The 13,778-nt window shown below is 40.4% G+C and overlaps 1 protein-coding gene across 1 annotated transcript in view; it reads right to left on the bottom strand.

Annotated features, from left to right (window-relative positions):
• Window positions 1-9,845, bottom strand: part of clmpb (CXADR like membrane protein b) — a 91,562-nt gene extending 81,717 nt beyond the window's left edge. Inside the window, exon 1 of the mRNA XM_080888146.1 lies at window positions 9,436-9,845. Within this exon, the coding sequence (XP_080744272.1) occupies window positions 9,436-9,484 (49 nt within the window). The 5' untranslated portion in view covers window positions 9,485-9,845. The remainder of the gene's footprint in view (window positions 1-9,435) is intronic.
• Window positions 9,846-13,778: the final 3,933 nt, after the last annotated feature.

Genomic DNA, 13,778 nt, shown 5'->3' with positions numbered 1-13,778 from the left:
ATCCATCACGCAACATCCACTGCAGGAGAACAGGACTGCCAACCCAAGCCTGGACCCTAATTATGGAATTTTACAGTTTCTACTAAAGCGCAATTACACAAGGTGAGGTTCTGATGACAAGGGATTTTATTCCTATGAAGAATTATCAGCAGAATTGCATATTATAAAGAGCTTTAAAAGGTCATTTCCAAACTTTTGTTACAGTCCATAAAGAGATTAAGGCCACTGTTTAAACTTACTAAAGTTACAACTTTCTTGCCTCCCTGCTGATATAAAACTGTCCTAGATCTCAGCTGGACAGTGGGCAGAGATCTGACTTCATGCTATCATCCACTAAGGGAGGAAGGGATCCTCCAGATGGTGCTCAGGTCTCGTGCAGGTAACCACTTTTTTCTTATGCCTCTCTAATCAATGACCATCGAATTCTCGCTGTCTCCAACAGCATCCATCTTTGGGTCTTTCCTGGCTGCGCTGTGATGACCAAGCGCAGGTGAAGATAAATGTCTGAAGGGCAGAAGGGCCTCTGCTGATTAAAGCAACGAAGGCTTTAGGGAAGACTGGCAGGCAAAAGAGGAAATGGAGTGAGACAAAGGAGCGTGCGCATTCAAAACACCTAATGGAGTGTCCTGCTTGCTGGGCTACTCGACTGCTTCAAATTGAAAGGAACGGCAGGCGTCTAACTAGAGCGACGTGGAACATTTCCTCCTGTTCAGTCAGTCAGAAAAGTGTGAGAAGAGGGTGGAAAGAAAAACTCACTTAGGATCTCATTGTTTGGCTTAGTGCAAGTTGCTTTCATTCATTTGCAGTCAATTTGTGGAATTGAATTACAGCCGAACTCCACGCAGAGAGAAAGGCAAATCAATATTTTGTGCATTGGTGACACGCTGGAATTAATTCATATACATTTCAGAATTGAAAAAAAAAATCCTCTCTGATTTATGTAGATTTATGGAGATGATTCCCTGTGGTCATAGTCCGGCTGTGCTCTCTTGCTGATTCCCATCTAAGCAGCATGATGCCATTTAAACTTACAAGTTGGAATCTGGACACAATAATCAATAATCACAGTGTGACATGAGGCACCACACACACTGGGTTCTGACAGGTGCACCCCATGACCAATTAAAGTAAGACTGGTAGGAAATGATCAATTATTGGCAGACAGTACACTGGAAATGGAACCATGCGCGAGACTTGTCCAAAAATGAAGACTTCCGAGCGTTCGGTCGAGGTCCAGTCTTTTGAGTAAACAAGTTATATGAAACCAATAAATTCACATGTTGTTATTTTCAATCATCCTAACAAGCTTCCAGGTGACTTTGGTGAGGCATGGATGCTTGACCGCTGTGTGCTGATAATTGCTTATAAATGTTTAATCAGTAGTGTAACTTTATTTTCTTTGAGTAAGTGTAAGCCCTGTCCCAACCTGCTTGAAAATGAAAGGCAGCTGAGCAATAGGCTTTTTTAGCAGTTTATTTTTCTGCACAGTTGGATTGCACAGCTGCATAGAAAAGAAGAGATATACCTGGTTTCAGAGACAGAGAACATAGATCAAAAGCATGTTCTGCTTAGAGAAGACAAGCATGCCAGCTTTATTCCGCGCTGCCAGTTTTCACTAAGGCAGAAAGCACTTGAAAGCACCACAACAGTGCTGGGAGCTCAGAGATGATAGCATCTCAACCCCCACCACTGATAAACAAATCATTTTAAATGGTGTTTTTGCAAGGTGTGTGGATTTTGATTGCAGCTGAAGAACGCTTGATTGGCAATAGGCCGCATCCTGCTTCTAGTACTGTCAATAGCCGCAAAGAAATTAATATCAAGACAGACCTTCCGTGTGGTGAATCAATGGGAGACACTTCTTTGCTCCACCTCACCAATTGCATCAGTGTTTATCTCAGCTTTGTTCACTCTTTGATCTGCCCGCTGCTTACATAACACAATCATAGACCTTGATTAAAACATTTATGCTCACAAGCAGCAAATCACTTCAGATTTTCCAAGAAATTATAAAGCTAGTAACCGAGTTAGCTTCATTTACTTTCACAGTGTATCACTTCTGCAAATGAGGCAAGAATCCTCCCTTTGGAGCAAATGGCCACGGTAGAATAGATCACAGATTGCTGAGAACAACACAATGTTTCCAACCACTCATTCACTTTCCTACACATTTCCTCCCTATCAGAATTATGTGTGTGTGTGTGTGTGTATATATATATATATATATATATATATATATATATATATATATATATATATATATATATATATATATATATATATATATATATAACAATTCTGTAACTGTAACTTCGGTCGTTGCTGTGCTTTTTTTGGAAATCGAATTTCCCAGAGGAACCCACCCGAGGGATTAATAAAGTTCTATCTTATCTTATCTCTTATCTTATAGTTTATTCAAATTTTAAACAGCTTGCTTCATTTTTGTACAATCTGATCCTGATGTGGCAAATCTGCAACCCGTTTTTACAACCTGTTCTCACTTTAAAGACATTTCATACTGACACTTGGTCAGAACCTGTAATGCTTTTGATAAATCTTCACCATAATTTTCTACAAGTTAGTTTGACAGAAATGGTCACTGTCATTGGATGTGTAACTTTGGTAACCAAGGATGTGTTCGAGATCATGGATGGAGGCCATCCATCACTATTGCTTGTTAAGCAGGTTAAAAGGACGAGAACGTGTTTTCTAACAAAGTGGCAGTATTTACTAAAAGTGCTGTACTCTCATTTCTTTATTTTTTGGTAAATAATTGGGAAGTAGGTGTGATAATTTACTGAGACATGTGCAAACATAAATGCAAATACAGCATATGAGGCAAAACAATATATTTAGAATTCTAAGGAGCCTTTGGTATGAACACCTTTAAGCAGGAATGGCTCTCCAGGCTTCTTGAAGGACATTCAAAGCTCTCCTTTGGATGTTGGCTGCCTTTCTCTTCTCTGTCAAGATGATCCCACACTGCTTCGGTGATATTGAGGTCTGGGCTCTGTGGAAGCAAATCCATGACTGATAGTGATCCAGTGTGTGTTTTTCTGTCCAGGTATGCATTTACTGCACTGGCAGAGTGTTTGGGATCACTGTCGTGCTAAAAAATGAAGCCTTTGCCAATCAGATGCTTTCCAGATAGAATTGCATGGTGAATTAAAATGTGACTGTATTTTTCTGTGGTCATAATTCCATGGATTTTAACAAAGATCTATAATATCATGCAGTTCCAGACGATGAAAGAGCCTCCACTGTGTTTTACAGATGGCTGTAGCTACTCTCTCCTGACTACCTTTGTACTGACGACAGTTTGAACCAGAAATTTTAAATTGTGATTCGGAACTGTTGCAGCTGATTAGCAGTCCAGTTCTTGTATCATTTGACATACCTCGACACACTGTGACAAGCATTATTTTTGCTATTTTTTCATAGATTCAGCTAATTCGGCTAATGTTTTTACACAAGTCTGCTAGTAAACACACCTAAAGAAACAATTCATTATTTGAAATGTTTTTGCTCTAACTTGTCTGTTATGTGAGGACACAGTATTTACTGTATGCTGATTCATGAGTCAGTGTTAAGCACTGACTCATGGTGACTAAGCACTGACCATTCCTTGGTCAGGAACAAGGAATGGAGTGAAAAAGCAAACCTTTAGAAATCCTGGAGAAACATCTGGCTCCTTGGAAGCCAAATATAAAGAAATGAGGGGTGGCTCAAGAATTTTGCACAGTACTATAAAAGGATGTTCAAAAGAGCAAATCTGTTTATCAGCAGATAAGTCAGCAGAATATGGTGTGGTGCAGAGGAAACAAAAAAGGGTCGTGCTAATCGGTTGTGGGAGCAAGCTAGGCTGTTGCTACTTTAATTCACTGCTAACATGATCATATGAAATATGCATGCTTAGCACTAAAATATTGTATTGTTCACGATGGCTGCAGGTTAAAGAAAAAGCATGGTTAACTAAATCTATATACTTAGGTCAGCTGGTGAGAGAGCTATGTGAAGTGGGGTCAAGTGATGAGGTGAAGGGTTATTTTGTAAGGTGAACGCTGCCTTGAGCTCATCTAATAAGACACTTGATCAAAATGACAAAATGAGTTATTGATTTTTTGATTTATCAATTCAGATGCACCCCTTCCCCAAGGTGACATCTGGTCCAGCCTGTTGTGAAACAGCCAAAACAAAAAACCTGTGGAGGCGTTCCTGGTTTCAGTACTGCTTTCAACAAATGATGAGTATACAGAATGAATCTGGATTGCACAACACACTTTAGGCAAACATATTCTTGCTGCGTGCTTGATTCCAACATGTTCTTGAGATTTGTTTGCCTCATGGAGTTCACTGGTAAATGGTCGGGGTGAATCCTAGCTATTCAGAGGGCAAGTTCTGAATCCCGAAGTTTTAGTTTAAACATTAAATACTCTAAACAATGCTGTGCTAAATACTGCAATCAAGTTGTGTCTCATTCTTATAGCCACTGTTGACTTTTTCAGTAAATAACAAAGACCACAATCTTTCCCTATCCCTATGTGACGGGAGTTCCTTTAACATAACCATAAATAAGATTTAAGCTGGTTTAGTTGTTATGAATGGATATTGTAAAGAAGATCAAATGGTTGCAGTAAACAAGTAAAGAACATGGCTAGAGCACATTTTCTTGCCAGATGCAAACATTAAAAATAAAAGCAGATGCAGGTGGAACGATTATGTTTCCCGTAAAGTGTATGTGCTTTTGCTGTTTTATTTTACAGCTACTCTCCTTTTTCCCCCCTAATTGCGATGGTTCATTTTCTTCCAATTTGTTAATCAACTGATCAAAAAAATGTTTAAGCCCTAAAAGCTCATTTGCAAAATATTAGCGACTTAATAGAAGAAAATATTTCCTCCACTCAGTAACCAGATTCACTTTCCTTTAAAATGTGTCACAGCTCACTCAATCTGATCATCCTGACTATCAGTGGAGTCTTGACGTTCATTAATACTGCTGTTCAGCCCAGCATAGACTGCACATGTGTCTCTGGTTAATGTGAACGTGAGCTTCTCCAGAACATCTGTCATAGATTAGCAGTAAAGTGAAATAGGCAGTTCCTGTTCATACGTTCCAAAACAATCTGGGAGTAATTTTCCCAGTGACGGATGAAAGGGGCCGGGTTTGTGTAGGTCAGAAACACTACACAAACCCACCTCTGTCTACGCATGTGTGTTTCATTTTGCAGGACGCAAGCGACAAACGGCTCGTGCAGAATAACGACCGGGTGGCTCGGAAATTGCGGGTGTGGTGAAACGAAGATGAAGGAACTGCCAAACAAAGAAATATTGTGGAAAACTGCAGACGATTCCAGCGGTACAATCTTTGTATATTTTTCCTTCGGATGTCTTCGGTTTCAGTGAAAACACAAACCTGCCTCGATCCTCCAGGAATAAAAGCACTTACTGTACAAAGCAGTTAGACTTTCACCTACAAACGCTCTCATTCAAAGCGTGGCATTCGGTTTGCTGCGACAGAATAGAAAGACCTTCCAACTAAAAGCACCACAATCAATGAAACATGAAGAATCCCCCCAGGTACAAAAAGAGGATGGCTTGTTATTCAGGGAACCATGCTGTCATTTAAAGGCCATACACATCAGAAGGAAAGTGCTTGGAAGGCAAATCAGTGTTTGCTAATGATATGGTTCAATTGTTTTGAGGACAGCAGGACCTCTGCACTCATCTGTAGGCCTCTTCAGTCACCATTGTTGCAGGTTTTGTATTCCAGAGGGCTCTGCCCTTGATGAGCCAGTCAGATTCTGCATTTTTGTTTTGAGTAACACAATCCTCTCTGGATGGAAGTGTTTTTACACTTCGTTCTGCATGTAAAATAACTGACATTGTAGGTGCAAGGGAAGTCATTCAACAAAAAGCATTGGTACAAAATTTCCTTCAACAGCTGCAGCTACACTTTACTGTAAGTCCTGCATTCGCGCTAAATGATAGGGATTTTTACACACACTTTGTGTAAAATCACACTAGTCCCAATGTGTGAAACAACTAAGAAAATTAACTGAACTTGGTAATTCAAGTAAAATTGAAAATAACTGAATGGTTTATGCTTTAAAAACATGAGATTAGTCTTCATGCAAGTAAGAAGTCAAACATCACACAAGTTCAAGTCCTGCAAAGCAGAGCTTCCAGAGTCACCACATATCCCCCCCCCCAAAAAAAAACAAAAAACAAAAAACAAAATACCTTCAAAGCTGAAAATATAGAACGGGGATGCCAAATGATAACACTGACGCACGACATGAGTCAAAAGAAGATCAAAACTAAGCCTTAATGTATGGTAACTAGACGTCAAATATCGGAACGTCTTTGGGTGTGCAGGAATGTCAGAAGTCTTTGGCAGGGTGTGTGTGTGTGTGTGTGGGAGTGTGATTCAGGCACAAACACATCAAGATGTCACTTCATAACCTCTGGCTCAGGAGGCTCCTGTCATCTTCACATTTCAGAGATCCTCTGCCTACCCCGGCAGACATGCTAAATATAGAATGGGACAGAATTTCTGTTTGGAGCCACTGCTCTCTTTATCTACATCACACACTAGCATACTTGCATAGGCACTGCCATCTTCTCAGTGTTATACTGTATGAATGTGGACATCAGCACACATCTTAATGCTAAGAGCCTGCTGTACTGCAGTGATCACATTGCAGTTTTCTTAGACACTGAGGCCCAAAAGGCCATGCAGGAAAAAGAAAAAGAAGCAAAGGTGCTAAGGTTCGGCTCTCATATAAAAGCTAATCATACTTTCAAATTAGATTTCCGTCAAGTGACTTAGATTGTGTTATTACTTTTTGGACAGTCATTTCACTTTCAAATTCCCCCCATTCAGAATCATTTAATCCTGGCACTGGGACAGACACGCAATCAATCACTGGTCTCCATTACCTGGCCAAATTGCCACGTGCCCTGTGCTCTTACTGAGTTACTTGATTTGTTCAGTTTTGTATGACCTTGTTCTGATTCTTACTTCACATCAGCAGAGTTACCGAAGGGAGCTATTGAACTCTCTGTGGCAATTAATTGTGCTACTTATCTGTAATGTGACCAGTGGATATTACATTTCCAACAGATATTAATTTAAGGATGTCTCAGGACTTGCGAAGCCAAATCCAAATTAAAAGAAAAGGAGCCCCTATTAATGACTATTGATCCTCTTTTAGAATAAAACAGCCACCTCCTCCCTCTGCTTGGCCTTTTAGTTGATCTTGAATTAATGCAGGCTATAAATTCAGAGGAAAAAAGTCCTTCGGTATGGTACAGCCAAGCAGCCAAGCTTGAAAAGCTGCATATCCCCTCGGTTGGGGGGTGGGTGAATACTCTTTTGGATGACTGATGGATGTTTTGTTCTTGGATGAGAGACGTGTGACCCCGGTTCCAACTGTATTGAACATGCCATCCAGTCACATCGCTGCACAAACTAGTTTTCTTTCCGTTGTCTTAAACATGACAAAGGAGGGGAAAAATACCTCACCATGGCAACAAGTCATTTAATACTCAAGGCGCAGTCATATGGTTATTTTAAGAAAAGCAAACAACTGCTATTATTTAGGGATAATGTGTAATGTTTTCGCCTTCTCCTGAATGAGCCGGTTGCATTATTTAAGATCGTCATTACCGGAAAAGCACTGCTGGTGTTATGATAATCTGCATGCTTAGCTTAAAATAGCCTACATCATTGCCCAGTGTTACAGAGTGCTTTTTGACCTAAACCTAAAATTTACTTGCATGCAGTGTTCTCTGCAGAGTCAGTCCTTTAGTTTAACAGAGGATCAGTATGCATTACAGCGTACCACACTCTTTGGACTTGCTGGTCTACCAGTGTAAGCCATGACAGGTTAGCTTATCCATACATATCTCCATCCTTCAACTATCTATTTATTTTATACCAGGTCCAGAGGGACGAGGATCTCTCCACTGAACGCATTAGGCATTGGACAGGGTATTCCACAGACATATCACCACAATATGTCAGTGACTGAATAATGGGAGACGAAGATAACAAACTCTCCAAGCATTTACAAGCCTGCAGCACAAACCACATCAAGCATAAGCAAATAACATCAGTTGTATGTCTAAACTAATGGAATAGAAAATTAAAAACAAATGCCGAGGTCTTTTGATTTCTCTCCAGACTGCAATACGCAACAAGCAGCAAGCCACACAGAAACTACCAGAGCACGACCTCGGAACTCAGACCAGAGCGCACGAGCCGTGTGGATTTCTCCTCATATGGCTACACTCAACCAATCTAACTCTCAACCAGGGTGGGGGTTCAAAGTTTTTCTAGCACCCAGTCAAAGACAATTTTCAAACTTTAAAATCTTTTGTTAGTTTGTCTTTTCAAATCTGTGGCTTTCAAAACTAGTTTTCCCCTCAGTTACACCACAGGTGATGAGACAGCAGTGGGGTGAATAACACCTCGTACTGGCTGTCATTTTTAACACACCGTCCCGCAGTGCTAACTGTAACTTCCAGTCAGAGAGGTCACAGTGGAATTAAACATTCCTCATTGAGCTTCAGACCTGGAAACAGTTCCAGGCCCCCTCTACATTACAATCCCATAATATTAGTAACAGTAATAATAGAAGCAGGATTACTGTTAACACAGCAAATAGCAGTAGTGATAAAATCAAGCCTTGGAGACAAATGAAACTTCTGTTTCTATAAAATAAAAAGAGGTCCATCTATGGTTTATGATATAATAAAATAAGAGTAACAATTTTAAAAAAAAAAGACTTTTTAGAGATCCTTTCAAGATATCCTATCCTAACAATTATCCTAACAAATCTAATCACTGACATCCAGAAGAGCTAGAATAGAGATCTTTTTTTAACCTAGTGTTTTCTTGGTGGTTACTGAAATTAATGAATTATTTCCCTTTGTTTAAATATGACAAAGGAGGTTTTTGTGCATCTGCTGCGGGCCTGCCTTTGAAGAAAATGCCAATACAAGAACGCGCAGGGTCAATAAATCTTGAAAGCAGATTTGAAGGGAGGGGTCAGGTGAACTTTTATCCCCTTCACGTTGCTTTAATTTGTCCCATTTTCGAGAGCTCCCAGCTTGAGAGAAAGCGCACGGTTGGCTACAGCGCGTTTGCGTTTTTGAAGATGAATCTAAATGTAAATGTAGTCATTTCTCACCCAAATCTTAAAGTGTCATAAGGGGGAAGAGAAAATAGACAACAGATATATTCTGACATCATTCTGAACCGAAGCTGTCAGATGTGGTCTTAACGACACGTGAAACAACGAAAGAGAATTATATTTAAATATATACGAAAAATGAACCTCGGTGTTCACATCCGCAATTTTCAGAGCAACACGCCTGCGCTGCTTTTACATAAATAAATCCGGTCTTTTAAAGAAATGGAAAGTGACTTACCCAGAAACAAAGAGCGAGAGATTGCAGACATCACGGCTCGAAATCCCATATGTAACGGAGCTGGAAACAATGCGCTCAGACTGCCTTCAAATTCATTCGGCTGACCTAAGCGCAAGCACAACGAAGCGGCACCATCAGCGAATTAAGGACCGAAATCAGAGATAAATAAATCTTCATTGAGCTTATGAGTCCAACGACATCATATGTTGCACACGCCCGACATATCTAAGCCTCCCGAGAAGAAAAAGGAGAAGAGGAGGAGGAAGAAGAAACGAGGCTCTTTCTTTTCATTGTAATTTTGATCGCAGGCTACTTGGCGTCAAATCAAAGTTCCCTGGCTGTCTGGCTCTGGCGTGGGACGTGTTGTCTCAGAGTCCCCTCTGTCTCCTCCTCAGCAGTCACTCCTCCTATCCTCCTCCGCTGCACAAAATGCCAGAGAGGAGAAGGAGGAGGAGGAGGGAGAATAGGTGGATGATGATGAGGGGATGCTGAAGGATGGAGACCTCTAGAGTCTGAAGTTCTCTTACACATGCTTGAGCATCCGGCAACACACGCTCTGCTTGTTGGGTGGCTGGGAGTCGATAGTTAGGTGCAGCAGACAAAACAAAACTGCATGTGAAGTTGAGACACTGGAATTATATTTTTGTATCTTTGATCTGTATATTAATGCAATATACAGTAAATGAACAATGCTCTTTGTAAGGCAGAATTCACCACCTGAGAACCAGAGTTTTGATAACAAAACTTTATCATTGCATTTTTTCCTTCTTATTTTTTTAACATAAGCCATTAACACTTAAAATTACAGCATTCTGCTCCGTATCAATAAAACACTGACTGGTTGGCACTGGTGTTTATTCCACTGAAGAGAAAAAAAAGGGACCAACAGGAAAAAGGGGCGTGATTAGGGTTCATGACTGTGTGACCAAACATTTAAAGGTTTACAACCAGTTATTAGAGACGAAAATAATTTAGAACTGGTATAACATGTCTTACTGTGTAGTTACCAGAAGTTAAATAGCAGCTAGACTATCTTTGTTATTATATTTTTCTGTGATGTTAATATTTTTCCACTTTAGATAACACCGAATGTCTTGAAAAGCTGCACCTTTATATTTGTGTCCCTTCTTGCTACGAGCCGCTGCAGAAAATGTCATGTGTCTTTATGAGAAATAATAAGGCTTGCGTGTAAATGAATGGCCTTCTCAATACAGTAATTTTTTAATTTTTAAATTTTTTTTAAATCAGTGAAGCCAACATATATTTTAAGAGACTATAATATGCAGGCTATAATGTTTGTCCCATTTTCTCTAAAGCTTATTTTTCCTTGTATTCCTCATAACTACAGTGTTTCAAAAAACCACACAACGTTGTTGTTTTTTTTTAAATCTGCTATACGTATTTTACTTTTTTACAAATGTTCATATATTTGTGGGAAAGTTCTTTGTCTTTTGGTGATACTACAGCTACTATACTACATCATTATTTCAAATATTGCTGTCCTAAACTGTTTTTTGAGGATTTGGTGTGACTTTATAATAGGAACAGGGAAATCCAGAAGTCCACATGTTAAAGCCCCCAAAAGGTATGCATTTTGTAACTATATTATTCAGGCTATGATGATGTTATAATTAAAGGAATTAAATTTAAAGATTTGTCTGGAATCATAGGGCATATTTGTTCTCGTTTACCATGTTATATTTTGACCATGATCTGATTATTCTGTGCATCTTTACAAAACTGTCATCCCACACCCAGTACTGGCACCAGTTATATAAACAAGCAAAAAGAAAAAAAAAGGGGGAAAGCTGCTGTCTGTTGATGGTTGTTGTCAGACCTTGAGACAAATTAATCCCCCTCTTCTGTGTCTCAACAATCAGCCAAAACAACAAAAAAGGATTTTCACTCGCCTGTGGCCCCTCTCTTCTCTCTCTTCCCCCCTCAAGAGGCCTGCTCTTCAGCACCAGCCTTCCGCCATTCCTTTCCGTTCCAATAACTAGATAGCTTGAAACAATGTTTCACACGCACAAGTAGACACGCACAAGTAGACACGCACAGACACACACACACACACACACACACACACACACACACACACACACACACACACACACACACACACGCTTTTGAAAAAAGAAGAACAGAAAAGAAGATATGTGCACAGAAAGCAGAGGATGAGACTCAACAACATAATTCCAGATGTTGTGAGAAATAGCGGTAGTGGTAAAACTGAGGTCTTTAGTGTCGCGTGTCCCTTTTGTCTCTCTTCCCTGTTTGCATTCTCTTTCTTCTGCTTTTCCATGAAAAGAAAAAAAAAACATCCCAGTTTCATCACAGCTCTTTTCTGCAGAGGTCAGTATTTACAGAAAGTGAGCAGCATGCACTGTAGTGAAATACAAAAGCAAGGAATCCTCGGAACTGATGCAATATTAGCAGTGTAACTGATGGATCGCCAGGTTCAAAAGACACGTTTCACCTGCAGTGACAACAGTCCTCCTGGATTCTTAGTCCAGATAAACACACTTGAATGAAAATGCACCTGACAGCCAACATATATCAGTTTTCCCCTTTTAAAATGAGTCTTTATGCACAAAAATGAGATCTGGAAGCAGAGGAGAGTATGTGGCTGTAGAATACATTAAACAACAGTGACACTATCATTTCAAATGAGGAGCTTTGTTATGTATAAGCTGATGACAGCGCAACATGAGGTATGAGGGCATATCCTTTGTTGACAGTAGCGATTGTGCAATAGGTTACTTTGTCTTGCATGCAGTGTAAATTGTGCCACGGAAGGCAACCTGTCTGTGTTTGGTAGTTTGGCCTTGGTGCATGATATAGCACCCCAATGCAGATGGCCTCACAGATGGTTGATATTTATACCACAGGGCCTTGAAAAGTCACCAGTGTGGAAACCACTCTTTCTCCCTGATTAGTTTCACATCACCAAGAGCACGACAATATCTCACCGCACGGAAAGCATATGACTGGTTGCGAGATTCATTACGAGGCTTTAGCTAAGGGCATGATAAGCATTGTTTTAAAATAAACATCATTTGCTGTGAGGGGTGCCCCCTTTTTCAGGTGATGATGATGCTGCGTTGGGACTCTCCCTCGTTCTTTTCCTTTCAGCACATGAAGATGTAATCCTCCCAAGTGCAATGTCCATGATTTTTTAAATATCTTCCAGGCCCAACACGGCTTGCATTTTAGCTGGGAGCACTCCTGACTTATGTACTTTAAGTGGATTTGAAATTTAAATTCGAGCAACAAGATGCACCTCGGACCTCCTGTCAGAGACGGAGCACTTCACCAACTGTGTTCCCGTCCGCCAGAACAGCTGTATCTCCCTCATCATGACATCACAGGGACGTGTTACTGTTTTGTTGACGCCAGGACGATACCGAGCAAACACACGCGAGGCACTGCAGGGATGTCGGGCTTTGGCCATGTCTCTCTACTTGACTTAAGGCAAGGATAGAAGTGGATGGTTAAAAGGATTCTTGAGTAACAATATGAATGAGGAGAAAAAAAAAAAAAGAAACTCTTTTGTCTAGGGCTTCCTATTTTTAGCAACCAATGTGATGCTTTGCCGTTAGTGTTTCACGGCTCATGGATCCTTTATAATTTAATGAGGGAGAGGGCGGCCCTCTGAGATTTACAGCGAACATCTCAAGGTGACATTGGCCACGCGGCTTATTGATCCAAATTGGATGTTTGTTTATGGTTCAGTAAAGCTCTTTCCCTCCTGCACTGTGCAACCACGCCACAGAAGCAAATTGTCTTCTTTAGCCAATAAAATGAATATAGTCTTCATCTGTTGTTGTAGTCGTCTCCTTAAGCACATAAGCATGACATCCAGCGGTGATGTGTTAAGGAGCAGTGGATGGTGTATACACAACAACCACAAATATGGAGCAACCTGAGATTTTGTAGCATATATGGCAGAAAGTTCATAGATTTACAGGATCATGATTATCTGATTATGCAGTGTTTGTGTGGGGATATTTTAAAGGATATCATTCAGTTAGCTGGACTCTTTGGTGTCATTACTGCAGATTGCTTATACAGTGTGATAAAGAAGAAGCAGCTATTTCCAGTTTTAGACCACTTCCCATTCCACATTCCTGCGAGTGCAATGCCTGTCTCCGTGTACTGTAAAGCCCAGTGAGTTCAGAAGTGGTGGTCCGCCTCAATTTATTTATGAGCCTTTCTCGGGAAACACGAGGCAGGGAAGGATGGAGTTTAAAAACATGTTATCATGCTCTAATTAAAGGCGAGGCCAAACAGAATGGCATCAAAGAAGCTAACAGCGTGCCCGGCTTTATTATACTATGGCACAT

This window comes from Rhamphochromis sp. 'chilingali', assembly GCF_963969265.1.
Source record: "Rhamphochromis sp. 'chilingali' genome assembly, chromosome: 8".
In the NCBI taxonomy this organism is placed as follows: Eukaryota; Metazoa; Chordata; class Actinopteri; order Cichliformes; family Cichlidae; genus Rhamphochromis; species Rhamphochromis sp. 'chilingali'.
This window is presented reverse-complemented; position numbering and strand designations above follow the sequence as displayed.